Source organism: Neopsephotus bourkii, unplaced genomic scaffold (assembly GCF_033783945.1).
Source record: "Neopsephotus bourkii isolate Nb327-2 ecotype Australia unplaced genomic scaffold, CSIRO-AGI_Nbou_v1 NB_95, whole genome shotgun sequence".
Classification (NCBI taxonomy): domain Eukaryota; kingdom Metazoa; phylum Chordata; class Aves; order Psittaciformes; family Psittacidae; genus Neopsephotus; species Neopsephotus bourkii.
Genome location: NW_026900612.1, coordinates 466239 through 490376, shown reverse-complemented (window position 1 = coordinate 490376; position 24138 = coordinate 466239). Strand labels below are relative to the sequence as shown.

The 24138-nt window shown below is 41.7% G+C and overlaps 2 protein-coding genes across 3 annotated transcripts in view; one reads left to right on the top strand and one right to left on the bottom strand.

Annotated features, from left to right (window-relative positions):
- Positions 1 to 1464: 1464 nt before the first annotated feature.
- Positions 1465 to 3489, bottom strand: SOCS4 (suppressor of cytokine signaling 4). The gene has a single exon (XM_061355870.1). It carries the CDS (start codon positions 3234 to 3236, stop codon positions 1926 to 1928), a length of 1311 nt encoding a protein of 436 aa, XP_061211854.1. The 5' UTR covers positions 3237 to 3489; the 3' UTR covers positions 1465 to 1925.
- A 7761-nt stretch (positions 3490 to 11250) lies between these two features.
- The window catches only part of WDHD1 (WD repeat and HMG-box DNA binding protein 1), a 32778-nt gene continuing 19890 nt past the window's right edge, over positions 11251 to 24138 (top strand). The window contains exons 1-7 of one of the 2 annotated variants that reach the window (XM_061355676.1): positions 11251 to 11358; positions 11761 to 11837; positions 14040 to 14151; positions 17938 to 18089; positions 20204 to 20315; positions 20803 to 20853; positions 23161 to 23256. In XM_061355676.1, coding sequence (XP_061211660.1) covers positions 11356 to 11358; positions 11761 to 11837; positions 14040 to 14151; positions 17938 to 18089; positions 20204 to 20315; positions 20803 to 20853; positions 23161 to 23256 — 603 coding nt within the window. In that variant the 5' untranslated portion in view covers positions 11251 to 11355. The remainder of the gene's footprint in view (positions 11359 to 11760; positions 11838 to 14039; positions 14152 to 17937; positions 18090 to 20203; positions 20316 to 20802; positions 20854 to 23160; positions 23257 to 24138) is intronic. The other variant, XM_061355669.1, reaches the window with a different exon arrangement.

Genomic DNA, 24138 nt, shown 5'->3' with positions numbered 1-24138 from the left:
GGGGGAAAAAGGGATTTACTAGTATGAAGCTGGCCTTGATTATCAACACAGCTTATGCAAAAGGCAATGTCAGTTGAATGGAAGCAGCACAAGAAAAAGATGACAGAAAAAAAAGGTAATTTTTCAGACATCAGTAATGCTATTACATTTGCATATGGAAGAGGGAGAATCTCAGGTGGTATAAGTGTATCAATAAAGCCACGCTGATTTATAGCAGCTGAGAGTTTGTCCTGTAGCATATCCATCCACGTGTGATGCCATAGATTGATGTGTTAGCATTTTCTCCCTGGAGACTTTGGTTCAAAACCTATTTAAAACACAGTGAAAACAAACAGGCTGGTCTCTAAGCAGATGTCCCTAGAAATCTGTTGACATCATCACAGTGACAGCAGTTCGGTGGAAAAGATTTTCTCTGCTCAGGGAGGGGACAAGACAGGGTGGCAGGTCCCTGGTGGAGTTGCATGCCATATCTTCCTTGCTAACTCCAGAGTACCCAGCCTGATGGACAGATTTGATGTCTACAAACCTGTCAGATTCTGTACAAGTTGAAATTAAAAGATTCAGATAGAAATGAAGCACATACAGATGGACACAACAGAATTACAGGTTGCTCCTGCACCTCCTGGAGCTGTGCCTCTGCCTCGAGGCCAGCCTGGAAAGAAGTAGAATTTCTTGCCTGAACACAGATCCACTGAGTCTCAGTGGGATTTCACCAATAATTCAGCAGCAGATCTGCCTATCCATGTAATGTAAGTAATGCTTTTAGAAGCATTATCCATGCATGGTTTTCCCGTACATGGAATTTGGCAGGAGGCCACTCGACCAAATGCTTCACGTTGCAAGAAAAATCTCCAGACTTTTTTAAACTATACTTATTAAAATACCAACTCTCCTACTGACAAAGTAGAAAAGTTATTGATCTTCATCTTAGGATCAACCATGCAAGATCAGACAGCTTAATATGCAGATTTTTAAGGAAATATCCTCATTCTCCCCCTCTGTGCTTTAGCATGTAAGAAGCAGCAGCTCTTTTAGTGAAAACTGGGTATTTCTAATAAAAGAGTAACACAGAGACAGTTACCAAGTCCAAGCCCCATGTATCATAAGTAAGTGTACCATTACTCCTTCCAGACACTGATCAAATTCCAATTTATGAGCAGTTTGCTTTTTACTGCTATTATATAAAATGAAAAGCTGTTCCAGAACTGCATTGCTCTGATGGGGACAAGCTTTCTCTTTTCCAAGCAAAATCTTTTCACAACCAGTTTATACAAGTTTGTTCCTGCACTGAGTGTTGTCCTTAACTTGAATTCTTTTTTCCTCTCCCTGGTGTTTAGCCCCCTGATATATTTATAGAAAGATCATATCCTCTTTCAAACTTCATTTTGCTTGGAATAGTCATGTTAGAAATAGACTGATGAATTTGCTGTATTAGATATGGATGGACAGACATACACGCACACAGAGGGTAGAGCACTCATTTTAAAAGAAATGCAGAAAATACAAATGAGTCAATCTTTAGTTAACAGTGCATTATTTCAAACATGTCAGCAACACATGTAAATTACAATAAAAAAGACAGATCAAGTTCAAAACTGATTTTTAGGGTTTTTTTAAAGATCTAAAGACTACCCACCTATAGAAATACCAGAAAGCCTACCTGAAATTCCATAAAACTCTAGTCTGGGAACAGTACCAAAAGCCCACAAGGAATATAATTTCTAAAAAAGAGAGCTGGGAAGAATCAAGGTACATTTGGATAAAAGAGCCTTAGACAGAGGCTACTTTGGGTGGTAAATAATCTGTAGGAAGGAAAAAGAAATAAATCAAATTGCTATTAAAAAAAACCCAACATAGAAGGAAGAAAGACTGAACATACTATTTGTCTGCTTAGAGACAATCTCATTCTTTCACAAAAATATTTCCTAGCTTTGCTGCTCTGGTACATCAATCCTGAGTACTCTAACTTTTGACTTATAATGATATTCCTTCAGATACAGCTTCACCGATGGAGGAATGGGAAGTGCATCAATACCATCGTAAGTTGTACAGTTGCAAATAACCGTTCTACATATATGTTGAAGAGAAAAAGGAAAAGTCCTGTTCAGTGGAGTGGATAAAAGTGGTTCAAAGAACATACAGGAACTTGGATCTTTATAGTGCTCTAGGAGTCCCGTGATGTCTGGAGAATGGAAAACACAAGGATCATGGGCATCAAAGCTGAAGTTGTGATTCCACTGCTCTATTCGTGCGTGGAGGGAACGACTGTAGCGCCTGAAGCTCACAGAAAACAAATAGTCTTCTTGGGCAGAATCTCGTAACAAAAATGTGCCCTCCGGCTTTCCTTCTAGCAGCGCCTCAGCTGCATATTTATCCATGACTCCCCAGTAGCAGGGATTATTATTGATCTGGAGGAGGTCTGGAACTAGGCAGTGGACATAATCAATCTGTGTATGGTATTTTGGAGGTGTTTCCATCCGTAGCAGCTCATCATCCGTTTCCCATTTGGGCTTGTTCCTTTTTCTAGAGCTTGTGCACAGTGTTACAACTTCATCATCGGAGTCCATATCACTCTCATCTTTACTACTCCTTATCACCTTACCTGTAACCAACTCAGACCTTGAATCACCCCTAGAGGAACTGCTGTCTGTGAAGTCACCGGACTGGGAGGGAGAGTCCACTCCCCCATTGGCAAGCTCATCGTCTCGCAGCTGATCATCCCGTTCCTCATGCTGGGATAAATCAGCAATTATCCAGTCTTCTGCTTTTGGACTTATAGGGGCTGTATGTCTTTTGATCAAGTGCCACCGAAAAGCTAGCTCCGAGCGTGGAGGGAAAGGACACTTATCAAGCATTAACTCACTGATATGAATTTTTCTTTTTGATGGCAGTCCTGAGGTGTGCCGACTGCTACAATTCTTTATGGGAAAGCACTGACCCACAGCATCTTGCAGCTTCTGTTTGAGAGATCGGCCTAAAAACTTGTGACCACACGAGCGGTCTAGATCCAACTCTATAGACGAGCAGCTATACTTCCTTTCTTGGCTCCTTAAATTAGTCCCTGATCTTCCCTCAGCACTTGCTGTTTCAGCGTCAGAACAATGCTCGCTCTTTTTTGACCAGGAGAGCTTCTTTCCACTCCAGACGTAACCATCCTTTCTGTCCGCGCTTCTGCTCCGGCTGCTTTTGGGTCTCACATCTGCGTTTTTAATATTATTGTCCTTACTTTCTGCCATTTTGACAGCTCTACTTCACGAGTTGCCAGAAAGCACACTGTTTCTTGCACAGTTTTCCTACATGAGGAAGCTTCCTTGAGGCACTTTCTGGAAATACCTAAGGAAAAAGAAAACACAGCTGATTTAACAGCTAACACAACACCAATTCAGGTGTATACAGGACAACAACGACAACTGATTGCTAAGCATGTGAAGTAATATGATAAAGATGAATTCACCAGTAATCCCACAAATACCAGCCAGATCCCAGACAAGGCTATTTTAACCTTCCCTTAGGAAGAACATCTTTCGTAATAAACCACCTTACATGATTTTACAATATACATTCTGAATACACAGCAGAGCAGAGAGTTTTGGTCGTTGGCAACCCTACTATGCTAGGGTCCATTTTAAACAGAAGGGCTTCATGTGGCAGGTGATACTCTTGCGCTGTTTAATGAGCAAATTCTGTATCTCTTCCAAATAACCTTTCAAGAAGGAACAAGCCAGAACAGAAGCAACTAGGTCAGAGTACAAAGAGCTACTGTACCTAGATGGTATGCCTGTTTGCTGCTAATCCACACGGTGGGATGCCAGAGATCTTTTTCTTAACTGACACTTTTGGGTCACTTTCTGGATGAAAAAAAAATAAATAAAAAATTATATCAGTGACAAATTTCATCAATTTCTGAAAGCTGTTTTCCTCTGCCTTTTTGAATGGAGCTAGAAATCCCCCTAAGGGATTGAAATATCTGGGGCTTTACATACTGAAAAGGATTAGAACAATCCAGTCCCTTACTCAAAGCAATTTTAAAAGGCTGTGAAAGATGGAACTGCTTATTGCTCGTTAGAGAAGGAAGTTTACATTATTAAAATCTGAAACCTACAGTTACTGATTTCATTCTCTTTTGTTTCCAAAAGCATATTGAATTCTCAAATAGATAAGAGGTTTCCTTTAGAATGCTGCACTTTGAAAAAAAGAATCCTCTTATGATTACCCAGTTGAAAGTAGAGCAAGTTTTTCCAACCTACATAGACAGCAGTATGTTATATATGCTATACTCTCCTGAGGCGTGGCAGAATGCAGATATGTTTCTCATCATGTATCATGATGCTTTTTCACCAAAACAACATTGGGCTCCTCTATTCCACTGAGGGTTTTTTTGCCTGTGGGGTTTTAGTTGGGTGTTTGGGGTTTTTTAATGTTTTGGTTTAAGTTTTTTGTTTTAACTAATTGAAATGGTAAATAGCAGGAAAAGAAAAGGGCATCCACTTCCTCTCTCCATTCAATCAGGATTAGCCAGCATGACACAACCTCTCTGCTGTCCCCCGGGGCTGTGCAGCCTTAGTTCGAGCCTCTGCCTTCAGTAAAAGAATAAAACTGCCGTGCATAAGGCTCACATGCACTCTGAGGGCCAAATGCATCCCAGATGTAACTTTCACCCAGGAATTTTGGACATTCCATTCGTTATTCACAATCCCCAAACCTGAGAGCTGTGGAGGAAAGGAAAAGGGAGGAGATGCAGAGATGAAGAATGAGGGTAAGAGAGGTTAAATATTGCAAATAGGTTGAAAACCTGCTGGCATTAAAGCAGTCTAGATGATTCGCCAGATTAGCTGGCAAATGAAGTTGCTAAGCCGCTGGCCATCATATTTGTAAAATCATGGCAGTCAGGTGAAGTTCCCGACGACTGGAAAAAGTGAAATATAACCCCCATTTTCAAGAAGGGGAAAATGGATGACCCAGGGAATTACAGAGCACTCAGTCTCACCTCTGTGCTTGGCAAAAGGAAGGCATGCTAAGGCACATGAAAAACAACAAGGTGCTTGGTGACAGCCAGCATGGCTTCACTACGGGGAAATCCTGCCTGACCAATTTGGTGGCCTTCTATGATGGGGCTACAGAACTGATGGACAGGGGTAGAGCAATTGACGTCATCTACCTGGATTTGTGTAAAGTGTTCGACACTGTCCCACACAACATCCTTGTCTCTAAATTGGAGAGACATCAATTTGATGAATGGACCACTCAGTGGATAAAGGACTGGCTGGATGGCCGCACACAAAGAGCTGTGGTCAATGGCTCAATGTCCGGCTGGAGACCAGTAACAAGTGGTGTCCCTCAGGGATCGGTGTTGGGACCAGTCTGGTTCAACATCTTTGTCAGTGACAGGGACAGTGGGATTGAGTGCGCCCTCAGCAAGTTTGCCGATGACACCAACCTGTGTGGTTCGGTTGATACGCTGGAGGGAAGGAATGTCATCCAGAGGGACCTTGACATGCTTGTGAGGTGCGATCATGCCAGCCTTATGAAGTTTAACCATGCCAAGTGCAAGGTCCTACACATGGGTCTGAGCAATCCTAGGCACAGCTACAGGTTGGTCAGAGAAGAGATTCAGAGCAGCCCTGCAGAGAAGGACTTGGGGGTGCTGGTCGATGAGAAAATGAACATGAGCCAGCTTCAGTGTGTGCTCACAACACGGAAAGCCAACCGTATCCTGGGCTGCATCAAAAGAAGCGTGACCAGCAGGTCGAAGGAGGTGATCCTGCCCCTCTGCTCTGCTCTTGTGAGACCTCACTTGGAGTATTGTGTACAGTTCTGGTGTCCTCAACATAAAAAGGACATGGAATTGTTGGAACAAGTCCAGAGGAGGGCCATGAGGATGATCAGGGGACTGGAGCACCTCCCATATGAAGACAGGCTGAGAAAGTTGGGTCTGTTCAGCCTGGAGAAGAGAAGGCTGCATGGAGACCTCATAGCAGCCTTCCAGTATCTAAAGGGGGCCTATAGGGACGCTGGGGATGGACTCTTCATTAGGGACTGTAGTGATAGGACAAGGGGTAATGGGTTAAAACTTAAACAGGGGAAGTTTAGATTGGATATAAGGAGGAAATTCTTTCCTGTTAGGGTGGTGAGGCACTGGAATAGGTTGCCCAGGGAGGTTGTGAATGCTCCATCCCTGGCAGTGCTCAAGGCCAGGTTGGACGAGGCCTTGGGTGATATGGTTTAGAGAGAGGTGTCCCTGCCCATGGCAGGGGGTTTGGAACTTGATGATCTTAAGGTCCTTTCCAACCCTAACTATTCTATGATTCTATGAATAGCACCTCACTGATACCAAGCAGAATTACAGAATGGAATCCATATTCCAGTGATTAGAAATCAAAGTTGAAAATAAAGATCTCTTTTTCTTTTCTAAGGATTTTGCAAACCACTTTTCAGTGAAAACACCGAAGGATGTAATGCCGATAGGAGAAACCTGCTGACAGGTCTCATTTATCTGAGACCTGAAACACCTTTATTTTGACCAAGATTCATGGATTGCTTTTGTAACATTGATATTTGTATTCTAGAAACAACTAGAGTAGAGCACTGAATTTTCTCCACAATTAGAAAAGAGGAAAACAAAGAAATCTCATTTACCCTGGTAATAATTAGAAGTAACTGAAGGCAAAGTTATTTGAGATTCATCCTGTGGTAAAATACATTAATTTTCTATATATGGGATTTTTAACTGGACAGAGAGATACCACTGAGATAGCAAAGTCAAGTACTTAAACATTAGGCTATGACAGGCTATAATTGCTTTTAAAATCTTCAACTATCTCATTCTACATGTCCAGTCTACATGAGGAATAAGAATAAGCAAAATATGGGCTTTTAATTAAAAACTGCCAAATGTGCAAAACCAGAAGTTTTGTACAAAAGGTCTGTTATGTCCTGACTTCAGTCTGCAACTGAAGCAAGCTCACTGTTCATGTCATTCCTGGGTTATTGTACGTAACTATAAAGGCACCTTCTCCTTTGTACCTTTCTTCTATCACAAACCATTGGTGGTACCTGAACCCTGAAACTTAAACTGGAGAAACAGCACGTGATGCTGTAAGACATGGCCCATTAGCCAGCAACAGAGAGAGCTGTTTCCCTGGGGTTTGAAGACTGCTGGAACTGAGGCGCCAATTCTGCCACGTCAGAGCAGTAATCACTAATCCGGCATAACACCAGACCCGTGAAAACAGCGTGGAATATATGAAGAAAAAGGGATGCCATCCTACAAAAACCAGGTTTGGACTTCACCTTGTGAAGGAAGAATAAAGGATGGGTCAATGGTCAGCTTGTGAATCAGGAAATAAAGCCTCTGTTTCCAAATATGTTGCAAATGTCCTTGTGTTCACAGGCAAGCTGCCTTCTGAAACATTCATCAGCCACAGTGCATTTAGGTGCCCAGATCCCACTATTTGGCATTCCAACAAGGGGTCATGCTTTCAAAACCTTTCAAATCTGTGATTCTCAGCCCCAGTAAAATGGGAACCAAACATAATTTGGGTGACAGAAAGAAAAAGGCATAAAGTGCAGCAAGGCATTCAGTGCTGTATTACCACTTAAGGCTATGCACCTAAACCAACTATTCCTTTCACTTCAAATGTCCAGAGGAAATGCTGTGTACTGTACATCCATTAATGGCTGGAACGCAACTGAAAGAGCAGGATGGGAGGGCAAGGATAAAAGAGGGAAGACACAGAGTACTTTTCCCTACAGGCAAGGTTAAATGGAGGAGTCCAACACTGTTCTGAGATCCTTTGGTAGATACAATTAGTCTCCTGCCTACAAAAGCCTTTATCTATGTGGGGATACCTTAGGCATCTCAGCAGCAGGCAGACTTGACAAAAGCCTTATGCTTGAAACTCTTCTACCTAAGCAAACAGCAAAGATAAAGCAACATGCAGGAATAACCAGAGTTCATTTCAGGCCACAGGATCTGGCTTGTAGTTCAAGGTTATCCAGCACTGTCACAGCTTACAGTTCCTGAGGACAAGCAGAGATGGGTGGGTTTTGTTGTTGTTTGTAAAACGTGCACAGCTCCCTCCTTCAGAGGCATGTCTCTCGCCAGGCTGCGGAGGGGGGGTACAGATGGCTGCACAAGATGCTTTTTCTTTCAAGCACTGATGCCTCAACACTAAGACTTCAAGCCCAAACTAAAAGCAGTATCTAGCAGCTATTTGGAGACAATAACAATTTTACCTCCTAGCCAGAGGTAGGCTGCAATCAACAACTGTTACAGCCTCACCATATGTCTAATTAAATCAGCAGCAAATAGTCAATAACTCCAATAGGAGAATCAAAGCCATAAGTGTAGACAGACCTTCCTTTTTTAATTTATTCAATAAATACTGAATTGCTTTAACTAGATATTTGTGTCATGAGCCGCTGGATCCTTGCCTCTACCCAGTACCTCCAAGTCTTCATTAAACTACTTCCCTTTCAGTATGACAAAGCAGCAGATGATGGCGTGCCTCCAGCCCTCCCTCATGCTTGGAGCCAGACTGCTGCCAGCGTGGGCTCAGGGGAGCCATGTCCTGGTCTGGCCATGTCCTGCAAACCTCTGAGAACAGAGGTCCCACCACCTCTCTGGTGCTCCCATGCTGCATGACCCTTCTAGTGAAAGCAGCTTTTTGAAAGTCTTCAGTCCAAGCACACAAAACCAAAGCTCTGCTTTATTATGCCTCTATTTAAACAAGGAGACTCACACAAGGAACAATAAATCAAACTTGGAATTGTTACAGAAGTTGATATTCTTCTAGAGCTAATAAAATCCTGAGAAAGAAGAGCAAGCTACAGTAAACTGGAGAACTTTTTAATTTCAACTGGTGTAAAAGTTATTTAAAAAAATCTTAACAGTCACATGCTGTTCTCATTAATTTCACCAATTAGATTTTTGCCACAAGACCGCATTTTAAAACCTGACCTTCCACTGAAGTTGAGCTGTTACTGACTTATTTTGGAAAAAAGCCCATCCTATTAAGGATAACATTAAGTCTCAATTCCTCTGTCTGAAATTATTTTTCTTCCTTTTTGACAATGCTTATTTTGATTTATGATACCATCCAAAAATACCTAAGCTTGACTCCAGAGGCCCATCCAGCCAATTAAAGCAATAATCACACTCACACAAGAAAGAAAGTGACTGTCTAAAGGTACCAGTGGTAATTAGCCTACTATATTTCTTCCTTGGAATACCCTTGATTCGCCCTGGGTCTATGTACCTGCAGACCTGCAGGAGGAGGGGGTTAATGCGGCCATGCCCACCTAACCCGAACACTGTTTTACCCATACACAGGAGGTGGAAGTGATCTGGAAGCAGGTTCCAAAGGTGAGGGCTGCTCGCATCTACTGCTTTAATGAAACTCTGCTGATGTGCAGAAGAAGAGACGCACGCAGCGCCTGGCAGACCACAGCCGCCTCTCAAACACTAAATCAGTAAAAGCTTTATGGTCCGTGACCAACACTTGACGCTCCACCCAGAAACCGAGTAGGAGAGCAGCGCGATTCCCGGCTCCCGCCCTGCTGCTTCACTCGCAGCCACTTACACCTATTAATCAAGTCAACAGCAGGTTGAGTTCCTGACCGGATTTAAAGAATAACTTTGCATTTGATGCCGTGCCACCTCGGACGTCAGCAAACCACAAGGCCTCCAGTCCCTTGGCCAAATAGCTGTGGAATCCCCGCACCACCCGAAAAACCTTCCCCCAGTCTCCCCGTGCCATTCTGAGAGCTATTCCAGCAGGAAGCACCTTGAAACAATGAATTTAGTTGTTAAATAGAACCGAATTTAAAACAGCTTTTATATTGTAAAATATTTTAGGTACAGTTCGCATGAGAGTCTCTGCAAATTAAATAATAAAGACAAATAAATACAGCTGACATGTGTTCGTCCCAGGCAGTGGCTTGCATTAAGACTGCAGTAAGAATAGCTCCGTCTTCCCACTCATCTAATAAACAGTTGAACTCTGATCATTTTGCTAGAACACTATATCCTCACCAGAAATCACGATTTACTGAAATATGTCAAGAGACACCCATGGAAAACATGTCTCTACACGGCAGCCACGAGGTTTAATAATGAAATCTAGGCATATTTTTTCTGTTAAAGAGAAGCGTGCCTGCTTTGTAATGCTGTCACTTACTCATTCATGAAAGTACCGACGATGCGACTGTTACAGACAGCCCAACCACATTTCCAATAGAAATAAATTACTCTGCTCACCCCAATCACCGATAACTGCGGCAGAGCAAAACTGAAGGTAAAAGGGGTTTGCCTGGGAGCAATTTTTCTTAGAAACAAGAATAAACTGGGCCAGATCATAAAACTACATAAAGGGAAAACACGTAACTCTTTTATTATCCTTATTTCAGGTGTGTTGAGCTCTAACATTTTATTGTCCTTCAAGAAATAGATCAAATTAAACCACGAATCTTTCGTCCTATTTTTCAGCGCATGAAAGCTTAATGATTTTTGCAGCGCAATCACTACCTGCCTAACTACAACCACTGTCAACTGCATCTAGCACACGCATCGGGATGGCTGAATTCCGTAATTACCATAACGATTGCCAAATGGGTTTGATCCTGCAGCCTTTACTCGGGCGGGAGCACCCCCGACCTCTCTGCAACATGATGGGGATTTTGGCTAACGGGGGGTGAAGGCCACTGCCCCTCATTTAGGCTTTCTTTGCGATCCCTGTGCCTCTTGAGGCACTGCCATTAAATGTAAGTAAGTAAGTATATACAGTAAACGAATATGCACTTCATACATTAAGATATATACACCGGTGTGCACCCACACACGGTTTTCCACAGCAAAAGTGGGGACCGAGCCCACCCGGTGACCGGGCCGCTGCCACCGCCTCAGCCGCCGCCCGCCCGCGCTCCTCCCGACCCCGACTTACGATCGCCGGAGGGAGCGGCCGATCGCGTTGCGCTGCACTGCCCTCCCTGGCGGAGCCGCTCGCCGCCCAAGTCGTTCTCTCAGCCGGGTAGGGCGGCCTGACCCGGGGCGAGGAGGAGGAAGGCAGCAGGCACCTCCGCGGTGTGCGAGCTCTCAGCAGCAGCGGGGTCGAGGCGGTCGCAGCGCCCGGTGCCCTCAGCCGCCGGAGCGGAATCGCTGTGAGCCGACCCAAGACCAGCTCATCGCCGCCATCCCCGCTCTGCCGGCGGGCCGGGGCCGGCCTCAGCCCCGGCCCCGCCTGGGCGCAGCCCCGCCCCGGGCTCTGACGAGCCGAGGCCGGCCCCGGGGTGGGCTGGGCAGCAGTGCCGGGCGCGGGAACACTGGAAGCGGGTGGCGGGCTTGTAGGCGGTAAGCGGATGGTATTGCCGCCCCGGCCTCCCTTTGCCTCGGCGGGCGGAGCTGGGGGAGTCTGCGGCCTCTGGGGGGAAGGGGGTCCCTGCCAGGGCCGGTGGGTAGTCTGGCCGAGCTTTGCTCGGGCGCCTGAGGCTCAGGCCTCAGCAGGCGTTCCCCATCCCCCCCGCAACCCGGTTTTCCCCTCTTTTCTTTCTTGGTTCGTTTCCACGGCCTGGCCTTTTCGATGTAAGGAGGTGCAGGCCCGTTTCAGACATGTGCCCGGCTCTAACCTGCTTAGGCCAAGCTGGGGACAGCTAGTGGCCGAGCCCTGTGTCCCTCTGACCCTGTCTGAGGCTCGGACCGAAGCTTTTCCTTTCAGTTAATTTTATTTGTCTTTTATCCTACTAAATAAACAGGTGAGAAGGAAGATGCCGTCTGCGCTAAAGCCAATGCGGTACGGCCATACCGAAGGCCACACGGACGTCTGCTTCAATGACGCTGGGAGGTAACTGCCTAATTGTCATAGAATGGTTTGGGTTGGAAGGGACCTCAAAGCTCATCCAGTTCTAACCCTCCTCCCATGGGCAGGGACACCTTCCACTAGACCAGGTTGCTCCAAGCCCTGTCCAGCCTGGCCTTGGACGCTGCCAGGGGTGGGACAGCCACAGCTTCTCTGGGCACCCTGTGCCAGTGCCTCACCACCCTCATAGGGAAGAACTTCTTCCTAATATCTCATCTAAATCTGCCACTGTCAGTTTAAAGCTATTCCCCCTTGTTCTGTCACTACATGCTCTTGTAAAAAGCTCCTCTCCACATTTCTTGCCGGTCCCTTTAGGTACCTAAAGGAAGGCTGCTCTAACGTCTCCCTGGAGCTGCCTTCTTTCCAGAAACAAATCAGTAATTCCTAGAAACCAGGATGAAATGTAGTCTGGGAGAGGAAATGCTCTTGCTCCCGTCTGTTGCTTTCCCAGAAGTTCACCAGCTGCTTCTGTGTGAGGTATTGGTATGGGTTTATGACCTGGCTTGGTCTGGGGAATCCTTTTGAGTTTTGCCTGTGTTGAGAACTGGCAATGTGACATATTTTGATGCCCTGAATGTTGAAGTGATTAATTTATAATTTAAATGTTAGCATATATATATGTGTGTGTATATATATAAACTCTATATGTGCCTTTTATAAATGATTTCTTAGAATCTAGCAGAAATCGGTGTAGTGTGGGAGTAAATATGTTCACATATGCACTGAGAAATTAAAAAGATAGTTGAATAAATCTAATATTGGGCTTGTTTTCTTTTTGTTTTATTCCTATGCTAGCTTTTAAATGCATAAGTACAAACTAAATGTTTGCTATTATCTTTTTATTGATTAAAAATGAAAGGTAAACGAGGGAACAAGCCCTCTCAAAATGAACTCAAACGGTAAGTTTTGAGTATTGAGTATGGCTTAAGTTCCTTGATAGGACGAGAGGTAATGGCTTTAAAATTTAATAGCTTTTTTTTTTAGATGAGACATTAGGAACACGTTCTTCTCTGAGATGATGGTGAGGCACTGGTACAGGTTGCCCAGAGAATCTGTGGCTGCCCCGTTCCTGGCAGTGTTGAAGCCCAAGCTGGAGTAAGCTTTGGTCTATTGGAAGGTGGCCCTGCCTGTGGCAGAGGGGCTTTAAGGTCTCCTTTCAACCCAAACCATTCTGTCATTCTATATGATTCTATGAAGTCTATATTATCTTATGCCTTTCTTTAGTTCATTAGACTTGGTACAAAGACTACTGTTAAGGGTTAGTATAATAACAATCCCTTGAAACCACAAAAAGCCTTGTTTGCTATTACAATGCAAATGCAGATGGATGCAGACATCTCTGCCAAATACCACTGGTCCACTACTGCTGGACTCTGCAGCATCAGTATACTCAATATCAGCACAGTGTTGTGTTGCTGTCCAAGTACAGACATTGCAGAACTGAGAAGAGCAGCATCACAGCTTTACCACTGGCTTTGTAATATTTTGCTGCTTAATTAGTTTTATTTGGGACTGCGAACAATTTTTGAAAGAATTCAAGTCTTGGTTATAGATTCATGATGTCTTTGATTAAAAATTTCACACAATCTCCTGTATGTTTGCCCTGTGACTTCAGGTTCTTGTTCACAGCATTAAAATTGTGAAAGTTAACCCCATCAAACTTGAATTCCGTATTTACTATTTTTTAAGGGTTCTGTAGGCCCAGGCCTACATCTTAAGCTTGTTAAACTTCACTCAAGTATGCATTAACACTCCTAGTTTTGTCCTGACCTTTGAAAACTTACCTTACAGCTGATTATGAAGTCTTAAGAGGCAGTTAAATACCCAGTCCTGGGAGAAATTGGTACAAATTAAGTCTTTTGAAAAATTCACTCTAAATTCTGGAAAAAAGTGGATTGACTGGTAATATCTAAGGGTCAGTTCAGATGAGTGCCAGGCCTAGGGCAGTTGTCAGACTTGTGGTACTGTGTTATGCTACCCAGACCTGACTTTTCCCTCCCTTCATGTTTAATAAGTTCCTTAGACATAATAAGTGTAAGTATTCACTGTATTGTGTTGTGTGAATTGTGTTTTGATATAAACTCCTCAACCCCTAACATTTTAGTAACGTTTTCATTTTGTGATTGAAAGTCACAGTGACTGTCTTGTCCATTCCTGAATTTTAACAAATCCCATGTCTTTCCACAGCTGCATTGTAACTTGTGGCAGTGATGGAGACGTTAGGATTTGGGAAAACCTGGATGATGATGATCCAACGTCCTTTAATGTAGGAGAAAAGGCCTATTCATGCGCTCTAAAGGTATCGTCGTTTACAGAACTCAAACTTACATCATACTGGTGTTGATGTACAGTGTGACTGTACAGATGTTGGATTTGCAAGCTCAGGGATCCGGCTTGTGTGTGTAACATTAAACATATACTGGGATTATATACAGAAAAAAGTGAGAACGATACTGTATGTAGCGCATTTCAGTCTGCTGTATGTTAAATATGTGGATTTTTATCTTCAGATTAATGTAAGGTCCTGGGGATGCTGATTGACAGCCACTGAACATTTTGTGCCCAGGCAGCCAAGAAGGTAAACAACATCCTGGCCTGTATCAGAAATAGTTTAGCCAGCAGGACCAGGGAAGTGGTCGTCCTCCTGTACTCAGCACTGCTGAGGCTGCACCTTGAGTGCTGTGTTCGGTTCTGGGCCCCTCACTACAAGAGAGACACTGAGATGCTGGAGTGGGTCCAGAGAAGGGCAATGGAGCTGGTGAAAGGTCTGGAGAACAAGTGTGATGAGGAACAGTTGAGGGAGCTGGGGTCATTCAGTCTGGAGAAGAGAAGGCTCACGGGGAATCTTATCACTCTCTACAACTACCTAAAAGGAAGATGTAGTGAGGCGCAGATTGGTCTCTTCTAAGTAGTGAGTGATAGGGAGGGAGGTAACAGTGTCAAGCTATGCCAGGGGAGGTTTAGGTTGTATATTAGGAACAATATCTTCACTGAGGTGATCGGGTATTAGAACAGGCTTCCCAGGGAAGTGGTGGAATCACTGTCCCTGGAAGTGTTAAAAAAAAATGAGGCCCTCAGTGACATGGTTTAGTGATGGCCTTGGCAGTCCTGGCATGAAGGTTGGACTTGATCTTAAAGGTCTTTTCCAACCTGGTTGATTTTATGATTCTATGATCATGAGCAGCAGGTATTTAAATCTGAGCATGTGAACATATTGTACTTTTATGTCTAAGTGAGAATATCAAAGCAGTATGAAAATATAATTTTCTGAAATTCATAGAAAGTTATTTGATTAAATGTGCTTATAGACTTTTTGAATATTTTAGCTGAAATAAGTATTTTGTATAAATCAAGAATACTTCTGGCAATTCATTTTAAACCGTACAGGATTGTAGCAATATTATTCCTTACACTAAACGTCTGTAATATTTGTTTTCCTCCTCTTCCTTCATATTCAGTTATACTTATTTCTGACTTTAATGTCCTTTCTGAGAAATAAATCCACTGGATTAAGCTAATTATTCAGTGAACTTTTTAGGCAGTTTCAGTATTTTCTCGCAATATGAGTTATAAAAACTTTCCCAGCATAAGATGTGATCATCAAGTATTAGGAGAAAGAGCCAAGAGGTTATTTTATGTGGGCTTGTTTTAAGGTTAAAGCAATTATAATCTGTATTAATCAAAAATTACTTTCACAAAGTCTGGTCATGCTTTGGTAATACTTTTTTTTATAATTGTTTGATATTTTGTTCTCAAACTTGTCATTTAGCCCAAAGATGCCTCTGACCTACCACTCTCAGAGTCAGAAGAGAGCAGGATTCTTGCTTGCATAACTTGTAAGGGTTTGTGAGTATGCCGACTAGAGGCAGTTCTGCAGTCAGACTGTTTATTTCAATGCTAAGGAAGTTCCTTTTACTATGTTTTGCAGAAGTCATTATTTGTAAATAACAAGGCTTATGTTATCTATATGAATGTTTAATAGAAAATAATTATTTTCACTATGCATGTTCATGTATTTATCTTGAGAATTCTCATAGTATTTTCTTTGTGTGCAATTATTGTTATATTACATTCATAATAGAAGATCTAAAATGTTGTCTTCATGGTAATTGTAGAAGAAACCAATTCCAGAGTATCAGTTCTTCAGATATTGAGTGGTTAACTTTGCAGTGATAAAGAAGAATTTTAAAATTGTTTTTCAGTTATTTGTGATTTTGGAGGGGAGGATGAAAGAGGAAATAAATGATGATTAACATATAGGTATTATATTTTTAAACATAATAATTTAAAACCTTATTCAGAACTACTGCCTTAAGTGAAACCTCTGTCATATCCCTTTAAACGTACCTCCAGTATCTATTCTGCAGTACCTGGGGAATCTGTTTTCATCATCGATTTTCAGGGTATTTTGCTGTTTATTTTCATTGCATTGCTTATTCTTTCACAAACCAAGTGAGGTGACTTGAGTGAGTTGTTTTATCAAATCAGTGGTAGAGCCAGAAATTGCTACAGCTATTAATGAATAGACAAGAGAGAAATCCTGATTTTAATTTTTGACATCAGCAGGAAAAATCATGTGCTCTTAATTTTACTGTGAAGTGCTTCTACTTTTGAGGGATTTTATTTTTAAGTGGTGAGATGAACAATGCATTGTGAGACTTAACTGCAGGAAAACTTAGTTCAAAAATTTCTCTTCATTAATGAAAATGAGGAACTGATCTGAGATGTTGATGTAACCTAGGTAATAAATCTCATCTCTTAGTTAGGTTATTTAGTACTGGCTGCTGCTTCGTTTATCTTCAGAATTTTTACTATAGCTTTAGGCAACCTGGAAATAAAAAAAAGTAACATCATCTCCTCCCTGAACCCAAACAAACAAAAAAATCCCTCAAGAAAATTTATTTCTTTAATATGTCAAAAAACTTCCTGCTACATACAACTGAGGAATAGCATTGTCGCTTGGAGAGCAGATATTCTTTTTCCAGTTATAGGATAATTATTAGTTTTGCACTTCTTTAAATCTGGATTCATTTTCAAGAAACAGCTGCCTTCTGTTTTCTGAGAAGAACTAAGTATAGTTCATGAACTTTTCATCTTTTCGTGGTGGCATTTAACTGAGAAGTTCGGTGCGAGGGTGCCCTCTCCTGATACAGCAGCATATTAATCTAAATAGGATGCAAGATTCTAAAAGCTTTCTCGTCTATGTAGAAGGAACAACTTTTATGTTCATCAGAATGAATGATCGGCTGAGAAAGCTGGGGCTGTTCAGCCTGGAGAAGAGAAGGCTGAGTGGAGACCTCATAGCAGCCTTCCAGAATCTGAAGGGGGCATATAGGGATGCTGGGGATGGACTCTTCATTAGGTACTGTAGTGATAGGACAAGGGGTAATGGGTTAAAACTTAAACAGGGGAAGTTTAGATTGGATATTAGGAGGAAATTCTTTCCTGTTAGGGTGGTGAGGCACTGGAATAGGTCGTCCAGGGAGGTTGTGAATGCTTCATCCCTGGCAGTGTTCAAGGCTAGGTTGGACAAGGCCTTGGGTGAGACGGTTTAGAGCGAGGTGTCCCTGCCCATGGCAGAGGGGTTGGAACTTGATGATCTTAAGGTCCTTTCCAACCCTAACTATTCTATGATTCTATGATCAGAAGCAGATCAGACAGTTCCCTTTGAAATTCATTAGTGACTCTGAGTATTCATTATTTTAGTAAAAATACATGTTGGGAAGGTTTTGATGCAGTAACTTGCCATATAGCTAATGTAATGAATTTGAAGCCTACTGAAGCAACTGGAGTTTCAGTATTAAATCTAGCAATGTGTTTCTACAAGATTGAAAGGAGGAGCATGGTTTTTCTATTCTCATTAGCTTGATGATAAAATATTAAGGTTACTTTGCCCGTTTGTAATTTTTTTTTTTTTTAAGAAATAAAAGTTAACATTTCCTCTATTACTTTTACTGTCAGACCTCTTTTGGAACTACTGAAGTTAATCTGCCCATATATTTGGGACATCAGAGCAATTTTTTTTTTGCTCCAGAGGCATAAATGTGTTTTAAACAACAAATTTTGTGATGGATTTTGTTTTTAGAATGGACGACTTATCACAGCAGCATCAAACAACACTGTTCAGATCCATACATTTCCTGAAGGAGCTCCAGATGGCATCCTTACTCGTTTCACCACGAATGCAAACCACGTCATCTTTAATAGTGATGGTACCAAAATTGCTGCTGGATCTAGGTAATCTGTGCATGATAAGGGAAAGCATTGCTGTCGTTCAAAATCTGGCAACTTCCTTGCATGCTGATTTTTACCAATGAGATCATTTTCATCCCCATACCTCTGAGGGTTTTTATTGCAAAATGTCTTTTGGGGGTGGAGGGAGAGAAAGGAATGAAAAGGACTTTAGGAAACAATGCCTGGAGAAATACTTGATCCACCAAATAATTTTAAATGGAAATCTGGTGTTGTGAAATAATTCCATTTCTTTAGAAGGCTTGAGTGTTTTCAGCTTTCAGTCCTATAATGCATAAGTATTTGCCCATATGGATCTCATCACGGCATCAAGGATCTTGTTACTGTGTGCTAAAGATAATGTCCTAACTGTTGAGGATCATGGTGCTTCAGATATATATATACATACATGCAAAAGTTAAATGGGTTCTAATTTGTGCAAGAGCATTGAGTCATTCCCTAGCGTATATATCATCACCATTCTGCCAAATGATAACAGATGACAGTTGCAAGGCTTGCCTGAAGGGAATTAAATGCATAGTTTAGTTAATTTCTTAGGGCAGGATGTTTGCTTTAACATAATATATGCTATTCCTTTAATAGAGATGGCAAAACAGCAAGCAGGCAATATTTTCCGCCCCCACCCCTATTTATTTAAGGCTCAGGTATTGTATTTGGTGAAGTCTTCGGGCAGCTGTAGCTAGTTCAGGCTGTCTGCTTGCCCATCTGCTGGAATTTGTCCTCCGCAGTAGAGATGGCAGAGCATTACATCTGTTCCCTGGCTCCTCTAAGTGTGAATTGAGCTAGAAAGAGATTTGGATGAATATGCTGGGCTTTGCACTCTGGCAACTGTGGAGCAGACACACCAGGGCCACCAGAACTGGGCAGCTGGGGGCAGTAACTGCTGTAATCTCTAAGTGTGACAGGGATCTTTTGGAGTCAGGCCTTCTGCCAGTGCTTGTTTCTGAGGGGACAGCTCTGACCTGGATTAAAGAGATTAGGCACACAGCAAACTCTTTTTGTTCCTAAAACATTTACAAAACCCCAGTACTTCTGCAGCCTGGCTAGGGCACTCACATTAGGAAAAAGAGCTCATAAGACTGTGAGGCCGCTGTGAGGAGAAGGTGGCAGCCATAAAATAAAGGTATGTAGCTAAGAAGAATTGCTTTTAATTGTCCCAGATTTCCCGATTTTTTACATGAAGCCTGCAAACTTAGTTTCATTTAAGTTTAACATCCAAGTGGCTGCCAAAGTTCACTTCAACTATTTGAAAAATGGTTGTGTGGCTTCTTAAATAAACAAAACTGTCCTATTGCCTGTTTATTTGTAGGGTTTTTTTTTCTCTGAAGTTGTCTTGCGTTGTGTAAGAGTGTTAATATTAGTTGTATCACAGTGTAAATCATAGATTTCCTTTTATGACTGTTTGATTAGCATTAAATAGTTGACAAAACTCAGCTTGTATTTCTAAATACAGTTAAAGTAATGGTTAACCCTGTAGAAGTAGATCCTAAAAGTAGATTTCTCTCGAAGGATGTTGCAATGAAGTGTGAGAGGGAGTGGTACTGAAAGATCGTTGCAGGAGCTCTTTGGCTTAGAAGTTAATATTGATATTTTGGGCTAAACTGCAGTAATGGCTATAAATTTGGAGGAATTTGGGGACTAAAGTTGTGAAAAAAAAATAATCTGTTAATGTATTTGATGCATTAAAAGGTCCTAAAAAGCTTTTTAAAAATGTCATAGACTGAACTACTTGCTTTTTCTTTTTTTTTCTTTTTTTTTTTTTTTAAATACTATATGACCCAGTAATTATAGTAATGAGTATTGGTCTCATTGAACAGATAGTTCTTGTTAAGTCAGCACTCTGGTATCTAAGCAGAGGTTTTCATTAGGTCATATAAATATTATATTAAACAGGTATGTGGTGTATGTGTGCTTAAAATCTTCAAAGAGCAACGGTAATTTATGAACTTGGGCATGAACAAAAAATATTTTCTGATAAAAGTAGAGCTGTAACTTCCCCCAAATATATTTAGTGCTCATTTTTTATTGCCATAAACACATAGTTTGTCATTGTTAACACAATGTTAATACTTACATGTCTGTGCTGTTGTGATCTGCAGTGACTTCATAGTCAAAGTTGTGGAGGTGACTGATTGCAGCAAGCAGAAAACATTCCGAGGACACGATGCTCCTGTTTTAAGCCTGTCTTTTGACCCCAGGGATGTTTACTTGGTAAAAACACTTTCTTGTTTACTTTCTACTTTGAATTTCCTTTTCCCTGGGAAAGAAAATGCATAAATACTTTTTACAAATAAAATGATGACTGGGCACATGAGGCTACTTCATTTCAGCTGACCTTACTGATGGAGTGTGTCACAACTTATTGCCTCCCAGGAGAGCTCAGTCCTTGCTTTACAACTCAGTTACTGTCTATGTTCTTCTGGAATTGAATCCTGATCTGATTTTAGAGGGGGAAAGATGACTCACTAAATAAATTAAATATTAATTTTGAGCTTCCTTTGCAAATAAGCAGCTCAGTTGAAGTGTGAGGGTTTGTAGTGACAGTAGCTTGGAGTCAAGTACAGTTATGAAGATGACAGTAAACAGGGAGGCTTTCTTTTCAAAACTGCATATACATGGTTATAAGGATTGTTTCCTCAAATTTGTAGCATTGATTTCTCTGTCTTTATTATTTTCTTTACAAAAATCTCTTACATAGGCATCAGCGAGCTGTGATGGTTCTGTCAGAATATGGAAAATTGAAGATCAGGTAAGGGGCCTGCCTTTCAAAGTTAAGTCTTCCGTAAGAAATCCAGGATTTCACAGACAATGAGAAGAGCTTGGCTGAAATAACCCTGCTGCGGTAGGTGTGTTTTGGGGGGAAGAAAGCTAACTACACTTTACAGAATATTTTTATCTACTACTGGGAGAAATCCCAAAGTTCATTTATGAACTGTTGCCTGGGTAGTGTGGATTGCTCTTCCCACCTACGGAATCTATGATTTCTTCCCTTAATTTTTATTAATTGGCCAACGTTGTGTATTTTGTCCTTGGCACATTCAGAAATACTGCTCTGAGTAAAGGTATTTCCTTATTTCAGATTTTTAGCTCATTGCTTTCAGGGTGAAGGAGGGACTTCTGTTCTGATAAGCAGCTATTTGGGTATATTTTGGTTTTATTAATTCTCATAAAGCTTCCTATGAAATTGTGAGTAATTTTCAGGATTGTAGACTGACTGGTGGAGGTGGAAGAATGCTCTGAGGTGCTACACAGTGTCTTTTTTTTTTGTGGTTTGGTTGGTTGGTTAGTCTCATTAGGAACACAGTTACTCTGAACTGAGATTAGTAACAGATAGGGATTCCACATGCCAGGACCACTGAGATGATGACCATGATGTTAAGGTTTTTCTTTGGTAGGGGCTTTGGACACAATGTTGCTTCAGTGTCCCCTGCCTTCTGCCTGTGGCATGCGTCTTTAGTTTCCTGGGACTTGGAGTTAAGCTCAGTGGATTTCAACCTTTTCAGTTTGGATGAGTTTAAGGCTACTGATGAGAGGCTTGCTATTTGTGGAATGACAGAATGATTTGGGTTGGAAGGGACCTTAAAGACCATCCAGTTTCAATCCCCTGCGCAGGCAGGGACACCTTCCACTTGACCAGGTTGCTCCAAGCCCTGTTCAGCTTGGCCTTGAACACTGCCAGGGATGGGGCAGCCACAGCTTCTCTGGGCACCCTGTGCCAGTGCCTCAGCACCCTCACAGGGAAGAACTTCTTCCTAATGTCTAATCTACATCTGCCCTCTGTCAGTTTAAAGCCATTCCCCCTTGTTCTGTCCCTACAGGCACTCGTCAAAAGCTCATCTTCAGCTTTCTTGTAGTCCCTTTAGGGACTAGAAGCGGCTGTAAGGTCTCCCTGGATCCTTCTGTAGGCTGAGCAAGCGCAGCTCTCTCTGCTAATTTCCATAGCAGAAGTGCTTCAACCCTCTGAGCATTTTTGTGGCCTCCTATGGACTCACTCCAACAGGTTCAAGTCCCTCTTGTGTAGGGGACCCCAGAGCTGGATGCAGTAGTGCAGGTGGTCTCACCAGACTATAGTAGAGGGGAAGAATCACCTCCTTCAGCCTGCTGACCATACTCCTTTTGCAGCAGCCTGGGACATGGTTGGCTATCTGACCTGCAAGCACTACTCCCCTTGTTTGTTACAAATTTCACAGAATTTCTCAGAACAACATAAATCACAGTTCAAAGAACACAATTTGTTAGAAATACAGTCTTTGGGCTCAACTTGGCAATATTTGACTAAAATAGTTCAGGACCTGTATAAAATCAAATTTAGTGAGAGAATCACATACAGTCTCTTCTCTTGAAAATCTAAGAAACTTGCAAAGATGTTTTTGGACTGCTTTAATAAGGCAATTCTGCATATGTATGTGGGATTATTTTTGCTAAATGCCATTGAATGGAATAAGAATCCATGTGGAATTATTCCTGTAAGTAAAGTTGAAAATGTACCCTTGCATTTGTGGATTGCTACTTTTTTTAAAACAAAAGCATACTTCTGATAGGATGCCTTGTATTCCAGACTGACAGCAGGTGCTTTTGCAGCAATTGCACCACCAGTGTCCTAGGATTGTGGCAATATGATGTATGTATCTGTGCTGTAATTTGAGACTATTCATTCTTTATACTGCTGTGGCAAGATTCAGGCTGATGTGTGTCACCTTGCTGCACTTGGTTTGGGTTTGACAAATGCATTTTGGCCAGATTTCTCTATAACCTAAAAATATGTAAGCTCATTTTTTTCTGTACCGGATTAAAAACATTTGTTCTGTGATCTTGTTTCTGTTACAAGTAGTTGTATTGTCATTAAAATAGTTTCACGTGTATGTTGGCAAGGTATTTTTTCATTTTTCTTTGTTCATTGTAATTGTATGGAAGAGATTATTTCAGTTCCAAACCCAGGATATTTCTTCCTTTTAAGGTCCGTCCCCCCCCTTTTTCTTTAAGAATTTGTACTCTAAAATTGATTTTTGCAGAACTAGAAACCTTTTTTTTTTTTTTTTTTAAATCTCGTTTTCAGACATGCACGAGAAGCTGGCCGCTGCTGCAGAAGTGTAATGATGTGGTAAATGCTAAATCGATATGCAGGCTTGGATGGCAACCTGGCAATGGGAAAGTAAGTGACACTGGTTTAGCCACACATCTTAATCCTTCTGTTCGCTTTGGGGGTCCAACAGTAGAATTCAGTCTGAGCATTCCAAAATTGCAGCTTCTGGGACTAAGGAAAATATTTGGGGTGAAGTTCATTTTTAGGAAAAATAAAGACCTGGAAATGGTTACTCTTTTAAGCTCCAAACTGTGTTGAGCAGTAGTCCAGCTGTAAGTCTAAATCAGTATTAAACAGTCATGTTGTGCTGAAGAGGAAGGAACATTGTACATGAGGGAAATAATCAAATTGCTCACAATAGAGCATTGAAGGAGTTCAGTCTTTCTCTGCTTTAAGTAAATTTTGGCCTATTAGTAATCTTGCTCTGTAAATATTTCCTAAATAAGATGTTCCCTTCCTTTTCACCTGAAGAATGAAGTTAATTCTGTTGTGCCTAGTAGTGGTGCTGATACCATATGTCTAGTGCAATCTGTATGTACTGTTACAGCTGTAGTATGTATGGATTGCTAATCAAGATGGGTCTGGGAGTTAGTATACCTATAAATATGTTTCTGTAGCATGTAACCTAGAACACCTCTGCAACATCTGATAATGCAGAGGTGAAAGGGGCAGATAAATGTGAACCTGTATGAAATGGAGTGTGTCCTGCCCTACTTGAAGGAAAGGTCAGAGAATTGAGCCAAAGTTGTCCCTTCGCAAAAATTATTTCATGGCTTCTGTTCTTGCCTGTGATAATAGTGTGGCAGAACCTATTCATTTTTTATTGACATTCCAATGATATACTCTATCTGAAGAGCATTTACTAGTGTTTCCTCACAGTTCTTACCTGAATAATCTTGTTTCCTCCATTTATTCTTTGTGTCTGTTTACTATGTCCACTTTTCAAACTTC